General features: G+C 38.7%; 1 protein-coding gene across 5 annotated transcripts in view; it reads left to right on the top strand.

The window, feature by feature from the left end:
• The first annotated feature begins 1,533 nt into the window (after positions 1–1,533).
• CCP110 (centriolar coiled-coil protein 110) overlaps positions 1,534–11,450 on the top strand; it is a 26,648-nt gene continuing 16,731 nt past the window's right edge. For 4 of the 5 annotated variants that reach the window (XM_045993583.1, XM_045993582.1, XM_045993579.1 and 1 more), the window contains exons 1-4: positions 1,534–1,707; positions 3,754–3,899; positions 5,877–6,032; positions 9,776–9,904. In XM_045993583.1, the coding sequence (XP_045849539.1) occupies positions 5,892–6,032; positions 9,776–9,904 (270 nt within the window). In that variant the 5' untranslated portion in view covers positions 1,534–1,707; positions 3,754–3,899; positions 5,877–5,891. The remainder of the gene's footprint in view (positions 1,708–3,753; positions 3,900–5,876; positions 6,033–9,775; positions 9,905–11,450) is intronic. The other variant, XM_045993580.1, reaches the window with a different exon arrangement.

The raw sequence follows: 11,450 nt of genomic DNA, 5'->3' as shown, positions 1-11,450 counted from the left end.
GACCAACCGGGTCTCTTCTCTCCTGGGGTTTATATTCTCGTGGGAGGAAGTAATAGTGCTTAGGGAGTATAGCTCACATCTCTGTAGCGCTTACCATGTTCTAGGATCTGTGCTAGCAAATGTTTATGCATTATCTCATTTATTCTCACAACAGTCTCAATGGGTATTATCTCAGGAGACTGAATTCAGTCGAAGAGGCACAATCAAATTTTAAAGCTGGAAGGAATTTTAATGATTCCCTCATTTTATGGATGAGGAAACTGAGGCCAGGAGTAGTGAAGTGAATTGAGCAAATAATGACAGTCAAGACTGACATCAAGCCATCCCAGTTTTAAGCCAGTGGCCCTTGCACTCCTCCTCCTAACCGTACTTTTCCTTTTCCTCCTACTAAGGACTAATAGTGAGGCTTTTGTACTAGGCGCTGTTCGAGAAACTTATCTCAACTGTTCTTCATAACTACCCTTGTGATAGGCACTTTTTCTTTTTTTGTGATAGACACTTTTATTTATTTATTTATAAATATTTTATTTATTTGACCGATAGAGATTACAAGCAGGCAGAGAGGCAGGCAGAGAGGGTGGGGGGCGGGGAAGCAGGCTCCCTTCTGAGCAGAGAGCCCGATGGGGGCTCCTCCCTTGACTCCGGGATCATGACCTGAGCGGAAGGCAGAGCCTTTAACCCACTGAGCCACACTTTTTTTTTTTTAAAAATTTTATTTTATTTAACAGAGAGAGATCACAAGTAGGCAGAGAGGCAGGCAGAGAGAGAGGAGGAAGCAGGCTCCCTGTGGAGCCGAGAGCCCGAGGCGGGGCTCGATCTCAGGACCCTGAGATCATGACCTGAGCCGAAGGCAGCGGCTTAATCCACTGAGCCACCCAGGCGCCCCTCCTGATAGGCACTTTTAAAGCTCATTTCCCATGTGTAAAAATAGGCACGGGAAGGACTTTCAGCAAGAAAGGCGGAAGGTTCGATCGAGTTAGGAAATGTGAAGGGGCAACTACATATTTTGGAAAAGTAGTAACATGTTTAGATAGGAAACTTCGGTAAGACATCCGGAGCTTTTGTTTCATCTTGAACCTGTTACCTTTCTTTCTTGGACTTGTTTTCCTACTGATTTGCAAAATGTAGGGATGTCCTGAGGCTCAGAGTTGATATCTAGGATTCAGCAAATTTTTATTTACGGAGAAAAAATTGGTGATCGTTGCACGTTTTCCAACGACCACAAAGAGGTGCTCTCTTTACAGATAAGAAAGAAGTAGTAATTTCAAGGAACACTTCAGGGGTTCAAACCTGAACAGCGTTCTCATATAATTTTCAAGACTCTAGTTTGCAGTGAAGACTACGTTTCCCAGCGTGCATCGCGCTTCCCGCAAGTATTACGCCAGGGCGAAAGTACGTATCCGGGGCGCATACCCGGCCGCGCAATGCTCCTCGGGTATTGTAGTTTTCTGGAAGCCCAACAGTTCCAACGGCCCCGGAAGCAACCACCGGAAGTGCCGCCCGAGGAGGTGGAGTCCGGGAGGTGCCGGCGGCTGTGGCGGTTGCCAGGATCCCGCGTTGCCGCCTGAGACCCGTAATATGGCGGGGAGGAGAAGGAGAAGGAGGCGGCGGACCGAGCTGCGCTCTGTCAGTACAAATTGAGCTGTTTGCTTCCTGACAAGGCCCGTGGCGAAGGAGAATAAGCCTGACCGGGCCGTGGGAGATCAGGTGTGTGCATAAGGCGGGGGCTAGGTACATCCTCAGTGGGTCCCTCTTGCGAGGCCACGGGGAGGAGGCGGAATTGGCGCCCTGGGAACTGAGGGTGTGAGCTCTGTAGGGAACCCGAACGCAGGTACTGGGATCCCGGTCTTCGAGCCCAGAGAAGGGCGCCGGGTATGAGGTGACAGGTGCCCGGGGACCAGCGACACTCCGCGCGGAGGTGATGCTCGGATGCTGACGCTGCCTGGTGGGTCCCCGGGATGGAACCTTAGTAGAGGAGCTGGCGGAGGTGGGAGTGGGGCACTGGGGTCAGGGCAGTGGGTCCCAGGCAAATAACCTCGGGGCAGAGCCGGGGAATCACCTCCTGTTGATAAAACTGGACCGTTTTCCTTCTCCCAAGATGCTGCCGAGGGAGTCATCTTCAGGGTGTGCTCTGGCCATTCTGAAAGCCGGTTACGACAACCAAAGGCCCTAGCTAGCAGTGCTGTTTATTCTGCCTTAGAGACTCAGGGGAATAAGCTTGAGGCTAATAAAGCAAATTCTTTTGATTGCCCCTGATGCTGCTAGGTGATTCCCACTCTGCTTCTATCTTGTCGTAATCCCCGTTCCCTATCCCCAATTTAGGCAAGTGGAATGCGCCTGGAGATTGATGGGGAGGGGTCTGGAAACAACGAAATGAGGAAGGTGACCCCCTTTGCATGTTTTAAAATTACATTTGAATCCTGCCAGGAACCAAGCACTGTCACCACCCTTCAGGAATTCATAGTCTTGTGATAAAAATCATAGTAATCATCCTCTTAATAGTAAAGGCAGTCCCTGTTTATTGATGCTTTCTGCATGTCGTGCATTATGCTAATTGCCATAGATGTATTAGTTCATTGAGTTCTTGAGACAGATACTCTGATTATCCCTTCATTACGTATGAGGAAATTGAGGCATAGAGATGGTAAGTAAATTGCCAAGAGCACACAGCTAGTATGTGCCTGAATAAGGAACCGTTCCCTTTATTGTGTATACAAAGAGATTATGTCTTTGGGAGCACTGAGGGGTAAACAACTAGCTAGGATTTGAAATCAAGGCAAGATCAGTTGTATGTTACTTTTACTATTCCCTTTAGTGACATTTCTGGTAGAACACTGGTGAGGAGTAGCTAGCAGAAGGATGAATCTATGGGATTTGCAAAGAGGCTCATTTGGAGAAGGGTCGTGGTATAAATGGAGAAGACAAGGCATGTCTGAACTTGATGCAGCTGGCAAATTATTGGTTCAAGTGGACCAGTAATGCCTGATGGTAAAGTACGGGTCAGTAGATTTGTGGTTGGAGTGGCATTTTGTCAAGGCTCCTTTAAAAAAAAAAAAAAACAAAACTGTTGACAGATAATTGTGGTTTGAGAAACAAAGTGCCCTCTTGCTTAATCATATAGGATACGATGCTCATTTTTTTTTAAAGTTTTTATTTATTTATTTGACAGACAGAGATCACAAGTAGGCAGAGAGGCAAGCAAAGAGAGAGAGGAGGAAGCAGGCTCCCTGCTGAGCAGAGAGCCCGATGCGGGGCTCGATCCCAGGACCCTGAGACCATGACCTGAGCTGAAGGCAGAGGCTTTAACCCACTGAGCCACCCAGGTGCCCCTCATTTTTTTTTTTTTTTTTTAATAGGGGGAGAGAGAGACAGAGAGAGGAAGGGGGAGGGGCGGTGGGGGAGGGAGAGAGAGAACCCCAAGCAGGTTCCATGCCCAGTGCAGAGCCCAGGGAGATGCTGGATCTCACAATCCTGAGATCACAACCTGAGCCAAAATCAAGAGTCCAGTGCTTAACCGGCTGAGCCACACAGGTGCCTGATGATGCTCATTTTAAAAAAATAATTGCCTTTGCAGTTTAGAGGTACCATTTTCTTCAGAGAATAGGGTCATCCATGAAATGACTGTTCTCTAAATTCCATTCTTTCTTGCTAGCTTCTTTGCTGTATAGTCCACTCTCTTTTTTCCTCCTGGTTTCGCCTGGTTTATTGATTGAGCTAATTACCCTAATTCATTTATTCAATACTTTTATCAAGTGCCTACTGTGTGCTGACGCTGTTTTGTGTAATGGGGATTCAGTGGTGAGCAAGACTGAAAAGGCACCTGTGCTTATGGAGCTTACGTTTTGGTGGAGGAAGACAGACAAAACCCAAGGAAATAAACAAGATAATTTCAGATAGTGGTAAGTGCCATGAAAATTGGGAAGCAGCAGGGCAATGTGATGTGATAGTGACTGATGTAGGGTTAATGTAGATGGGATCGTCAGGGATGGTTTGAGGAGGGGGGCATCCAAGTTGAGACTGAAGGATAGGAAAAGTTCAGTCATCATTTGGTGATTTCTGTAATCAGCCATATTAGCACTTGTATTGGGGTATTTAATGCACTATCATATGCCATAGTTATGCTGTGATAGCCTATTACTGTACATCTGCAATATGCATGACATACGGGTCTTTTGAAGAGACATGAATTTAACTTTCCAAAGCAATGAGGCATATCTATGTGATGTTGTTGGAAAAAAATAAAACTTGCCCTAAGAGTCTTTTATTTATTCCTTATATTTCCCAGACCTTTAAAATAGAATATCATGCTTCGCTTGTGTACCCACAGAAAGTATATTTCTTTCATTGTATTTGTGTTCCTGTTATGCTGGCTGCAGGGGTTGTGTTAAAAAATATTTTTGAGTATTTTAGTAGAAATGGGATCATTTGAATTTCTGTTACATTTTAGCTTCAGCATATTCTGGTTGTTAAGACAGCATAATGGGGTTTGAAATCCAGACTGAAAAATGAGGACTTGCTATGGTTGTCATGCAGGAAGGTGTGGTGTTTTGTTTTTTTTTTACTTTGACTTGTTTTATGAATATGTTTGCAAAACAATCTCATTTATACTCTCGAGATCCATTTCTTTGAAATTAAACTCACACTTCGCATAAGTCAAATACAGAAATAATTAGAATTGATGGGATGGTAGGAAGTTTTGTTGATAAGACTACCAGTTGGTCAAAATTAGCAATATATCTGATTTTTTTCATAATCAAATCAGAAGAAGCTTTTTCTTCATTTCTAATTGTGTTATAATTTATCCCTGACACCTTTATGGAATTTTTAAGTGCCTTGAGGCTTAAGACAGTATCATACTCCATCTGATTTCATCTCTGCATATCTCACATCATCAGTTGAATTTTTCTGCCCCCTCATCTTTGTTAATTAATTGTTTTAAAATGAACACTTACAGGAACATTATTGTATTAGTTTTTCTGTTTTCACAGTTTATAACCTTGCTGTTGATGAGTCTGATGATGTCTCTCTTTTTACTTTCCCTTGTTTGTTTAAAGGAAACAAAGCCAGACTCAATGCTGTGGAAACAGGCAATTAAATATTTAACACTAGCTAAATGAGCAAACATGCTAACTAATCCTTCCTGATTACCTTGAATTTTTATAGCCACTATCACAATTTTCCAGAAATCATGAAATTACTGGGCTGATGGTTTTAAGTAGTTTGGTGGTGGTTCCAGTTTTCAGCAATGAAATAGATTTAATATGAGAACCAGTAGATTTTCCACCTCTGACTGATTTGTCTAATGACCAGGAAGTCAAAGTATATTTTTGAGATGTGAAAGTAATAGACTTTGAACTTCATGATAACAAAAGAATTTTTAAAGTAAACATCCTCTTTTATGTAAATAGCTTTTTTGTCTCCAAGAAATACCCTTTTTGGCTACAAAAGCATTTCTACCTTTGTATGATTTAGTTTTTCTTACGTAGGTAAGTCCTGCTAAGGAAAATACAATATTCTATTTTATAATCTAAAGTTAGTGTAGTGGTACAGAACTTTTTTTCCATTAAGAATTTTTCGCTGGCGAGTTTTTAGTACTTTTTTAAACAAGTCATATTTAAAGATTGGTTTATATACTTACTTGTGTTCAGACATATTTACTATATGAAACAAGGCTTAACTGGGTAGGATCTTAAGGTGCTTACCTATACTTAGGAATTAGCTGCTCATCAGTATTAAAAAAAAAAACACAAACCTCTGGGAAGGCCGATTTTAGAAACTGTGAATTCTAGACATATTTCTATGCTAAATAAAATTTGCCAAATGATTAAGACATGTTCTTTTCAGCACATTAAAAAAGACATTTTCCTCTCTTACAGTGTAATTGTGGGAAGATGGAGGAGTATGAGAAGTTCTGTGAGAATAGTCTTGCCAGAATCCAAGAGGCATCACTATCCACAGAGAGCTTTCTGCCTGTCCAGTCTGAAAGCATCTCACTTATTCGCTTCCATGGAGTGGCTGTGCTTTCTCCACTGGTAAATATTCTTTGATTTTGAAATAATCCTTTTTCTATAGTGAATCACTAAGATAGTTTACAGAAAAACAAAAGAAAAGCTTATAAAAATGGAAAAATATGGCTCTTACTTAGAATTAAAGAAAAACAAATGAGTTTGCATTTTTTTTTAAATCTACTTGATAGGCCAAGATTCTAGTATTCCTTAGGTTGTGAGGAAAAGGTGCTTATACTGCATTTTTGCTGAGAAAAGCACTTGACTTTATTTTTGGGGGACCGTTTTGGTAATGTTTATCAGAATCTAAAAGTATATGTAACTTTGACTTAGCAGTTCCATTTTGGGGAATATCTTAGACTCACACTTGTCTGTGACAGAAGAAGTGCATACAGGTTATGGAGTAGCATTGTTTAAAATAGCAAAAGATTAACAAACAACTTAAATGTCTAACAGTAGTAGATTAGTTTAACAGACTGTGGTCCATTTTATAGAATCTTATTCATGCCATTAAAATGAGTGCAGTAGACCTAAATGTGCAGGCATGGAAGGTTCTCCACAGTCTATTGTAAATCACTGCAAACATTATGCTCTCAGGAGCAGGGTAGAATAGTGGTTAAAAGCCTGGCTCTAGAGCCTTCTGGTCTTGGTTTAAATCATTACTGTGGGGCGCCTGGGTGGCTCAGTCAATTAAAGTTTTGCCTTTGACTCAGGTCATGATCTCAGGGTCCTGGGATTGAGCCCCACATTGGGCTCCTCGCTTAGCAGGGAGCCTGCTTCTTCCTCTGCTTGCCCTGTTCATACTTTCTCTCGCTCTCTGTCTCTCTCTCAAATAAATAATTTTTTTTTTTAAGATTTTATTCATTTATTTGTCAGAGAGAGAGAGAAAGAGCACAGCACAAACAGGCAGAGTGGCAGGCAGAGAGAGAAGCAGGCTCCCCACGGAGCAGGGAGCCCGATGCGGAACTCGATCCCAGGACCCTGGGATCATGACCTGAGCAGAGCCGAAGGTAGCAGCTTAACCAACTGAGCCACCCAGGCATCCCTCAAATAAATAAAATCTTAAAAAAAAAAAAAAAAAAAGTCATTACTCTGCATCTTAGCTGCTGTGCAAACTTGCAGACCCATATTCTTTATTTGTTAAATGAGGATTAAAAATAGTATCTACTTCACAGGGTTGTTTTGAAGATTAAATGCTCTAATATATGTACAATGCTTAGAACACTACTTGGAACGTAGGAGGTACTTATATATAAGTTAACTATTTGGATTTTTATATAAGAATATTCTTTCTCTGAGGAAGGATAAAGGAATACAGGATGGGAAGGAAAGCACTCTTTCCATTATAAACTCTTTCATACTGATTGGATATTTTTATTTTATTTTATTTTATTTTTAAAGATTTTATTATTTGACAGACAGAGACCACAAGTAGGCAGAGAAGCAGGAGAGAGAGAGGGAGGGAAGCAGGCTCCCCGCTGAGCGGAGAGCCTGATGCGGGGCTCGATCCCAGGACCGAAGGCAGAGGCTTTAACCCACTGACCCACCCAGGCACCCCTGATTGGATGTTTTTAAAATGTGTGTGACTTTATTTCAAATCAGGAAATTAATATAATTAAAAGTAACAGTTAAAAAAATTTCTATAACAGGAGTTAAAAGATCAGTATCTTCTGCCAACACTTTGTAATGAAATTTTCAAACATAAAAATAGAAAGGGTGGCACAGCGGCCATCCATATATGTACCATTTAGAGTTCACAATTTTTAACATTTTTGTCATCTTTGCTTTATCATGTTCGTGATTTTATGTGTGTGTGTGTGTATATACATACTCTTTTTGTTTTATTGCTGAGCCATTTGAAAATTGCAGACGCATAACACTTATCCCTTAAATATTTTAATATATGTATTCTAAAAATGAGGATATCCTCCCACATAAAACCCCAATACCATTATCACACTTTAAGAAAATTAGTAATAATTTTAATAGTATCTAATATCGGTTCATATTTAGATTTCTGCATTTGTGCTCAAAATGTCTAATTATAACTTTTTTTTTTCCTAGTCAGGGTCCAGTCAGAGTTCACAAATAGCATTAGCTTGTTACGTTTTTTAAAATCTATTTTGATCTAGAACAGCTCCTCTAGCTTTAAAAATATATATATTTTTTAAATTTTATTCTTAAGCAATTTCTATACCCAGCATGGGGCTTGAAATTACAATCCTGAGAATGACTCAGCCAGCCAGGCATCCCCCATTTTTTTTTTTTTTTTTTTTTGTAATGATAGTGAATTTTTAGAGACCAGACCCGTTGTCTTAATAGAATGCCTTATTTTGGGTTTGTCTAATTGTTTTTCCATGGTGATATTTTACTTGTCCTCTAGTCCCTGTAGTTCCTATAAACTGGAAATTAAGTCTAAAAGTTTGATTAGGAAAAAAAAAACAAAAGTTGGGTCAGAATCCGGTTAAACATTTTTGGCAAAAATTCTTTAGAGCTGATGCCCTGTGCTCCATATTAAATTAGAAGTTACATAATCTAGTTGTCCCTCTGTTAGCGATGTTTAGTTTGAACACTTGCTTTTATAGGTGGTGACTGCCAGATAACTCTCGAAAGTATACATTTTCCCCTTTTTGATTAGCAAGTAAATTGTGGAATGATTCTTTGGTACCATGCAAATAATAATTTTATAACAGGGATGCCTGGGTGGCCTCAGGTGGTTAAGTGTCTGCCTTTGGCTCAAGTCATGAGGAGCCTGCTTCTCCCTCTGTCTGCCCCCCCTCCTGCTTGTTTATGCGCTTTCTCTCTCTCTCTGACAAATAAATAAATAAAAACTTTAAAAACAGTTTGTTTAAAACATTTTTATCAGCCAGTTGATAACATATTGCTTGATTAGTTTAATGTGGACCAAAATATCTGTGCCTTGTTGTTTAGGGTCTATGACTCCATCAGTTATGTATTTATCAGCAAAATCTGATGCTTATGGACCTTAATCCATGATTTTATGTTGTATGTGATAGGTGAATAGCATAATTTTGGAATAATTTTTTATGATATGTTTTCCATTTGCATTATTTTAAAATAAGTCTTGACTCCTTCATGCAGTGACTAAGCTTCTTAGAACTTAATAATTAAGATTTTATTAAATTCACTAAAAAGATGTAATGCTTAGAAACTTCAATTTTTTAGGTGAATTTTATTTTTACTAGAAGGTACAGTGAATTGAGACCAAATGTGTTCTGATTTTGTAGGCAAATAAAACATCTGTTTCTTTTGCCATTAAGCCTTTAGACATTTTCTTGAAATAGCAAAGAGATAAAATGTACACTGATTAGAAGATTAGAAATTAAAGAATCTGACCCTGTGGGGTAAGATACTGCTAAATGAAAAGCTCAGCAGTGGCCAGAAGGGCTTATTTTACCTCTCATTTTAGAGCATTTGAAAAGTGAACAGGTTTTTTTCTTTCTTTTAAATATTTAAATCTTATTCAGTTGAGAATAATTTACATGCAGTAGAATGCACAGAGCTCAAGTTCTAAAGTTCCAGGAGTTTTGATAGATGGCATACACTTGTGTAACTCACACCCATACAGAACATTTTCATACCCGCAGAAAGATCTCCCATGCCCCATCCCACTCATTGCCCCCACCCACCGTTAGATTTCTTTCCCTGTAGTTTTACGTGTTGTACATTTTAATCATTTTGATTCAAGGCTTCCTGATTTTAGGATGTTTTTATATTAGAAATAATTACATATTTCTGATGTTTTGCAGCTTAACATTGAGAAAAGAAAGGAAATGCAACAAGAAAAGCAGAAGGCACTTGATGTAGAAACAAGAAAGCATGCTAATAGGAAGAAAGCTCTATTGACTCGGGTCCAAGAGATTCTTGAAAATGTTCAGGTGTGTAATGTAGGCTTTTTAAAGTTATAATTAAGAAATCATGAGGTACACATTAATAATAACTTTTCAGAAATATGTTTGCACTTTCTAATTAGTTACCAATCTATGTCACTGTTATGTTTGAGAATCTTTGTGGTTTGTGATATTCCATTGCAGTTACTCCGAAGAACATTCAGTTGCTTGTTAGTAATGCACCCAGTACTTGAATCAGAGGGTACTTAGACAATGGAGCCCTTCCCTGAATATAATTGCTTATTGTCTGTGTCTTATGACTCTAAAAACATGGAATTCTCAGTGACAAAATGATGGGATTGACCATTGTAGTTTACCTCTGAACTATTCAGACTATTGAGTCAATGACCTTATTCTCATTCTCTGCTAAAGTACATAACTGGCCCCCATTTTTTTTTTGTTTGGTGAAATTCTCTTAAGTACACAAATGTAATTTAGATTACATAAGTAGAATCGTCTAGATGCATCTTAGATCTAAACTGAAACCATTTAAGCAACAGTACATTCATGCCTTTTGCAATTATTTTTATTTAGCTGAATTTAAATTTATAAACAATTCGTTTTAAGGTCTGGATCATTTCATTTAAAAAAAAAAAACCCATGAAGTACCTTGAACAAATAATTTCTGCCGTACATAGCTCTGTTTTGCTGGTTACATCTTAACATTTTTTCATAATCTTAGGGGTTTGTAGTTTGTATAATTCATCCTAGATGACACTCGTACAATGAACCTTAGGCTGTTTCCCACTAACTGCTACCTTCATTTTTCTGTGGGTAGTGGAGTTTAATTTGCACATTACAATGGCTGTCCATTTTAACTTTAAAAAATATAATATGTAGCACAATAGTAAAGGTAAGTTTTTAATTTATTAGGTGTTTCCTATTATTGAAACAAAAATGGCCTGTCATTGTTGGTCCAGTGAGGGATTATATCAAATATACTACTAATGAGACTGTTGAGTCTTAAAGCTTCCAACATTTCATAGAGCATGTACATTGTTAAACTAGCGAGTAATGAATTAATTATGCAGATAGAGACATTTTATATCGTACAAATAGATGTCTCCAGTCTCTTTTACCTGTAAAACCTATCATTCTTTGATACATTTTTGTTGTTATTTAAATTCTCTAACCAAAGGCTCATTGTAGTAGTACACAAAAAACATAGCTGTAGCTGCTGTATAATATAAATGCGAAATGTGAAGTATTTTAAGGAAACAGTTTATTTTTCTTAAGCCTATGAACATGTTTATGGATTTGGTGAATGTGTTTCCCTTTTGTTTTATTTTGGTGCTGAGGTTGTGACTAAGTATATTTTGTTGTGCTGTTTATTGCATACTACCTGGAAACCATCATATGTCTTGGGATTTGTAAGGTATAACGGGAGTGCCATATGGTCTAGGAAAAAAAAACAACATACATAACAACCTAAAAATCTTTTAATATTCAGGATTCTGGAGTCTGTATTGATATGACAATATGATAATTTCTGTCAGTTTAATATATGCTTGTATAATCTTTAAAAAGCCATCCA

This window comes from Meles meles, chromosome 21 (assembly GCF_922984935.1).
Source record: "Meles meles chromosome 21, mMelMel3.1 paternal haplotype, whole genome shotgun sequence".
Classification (NCBI taxonomy): domain Eukaryota; kingdom Metazoa; phylum Chordata; class Mammalia; order Carnivora; family Mustelidae; genus Meles; species Meles meles.
This window is presented reverse-complemented; position numbering and strand designations above follow the sequence as displayed.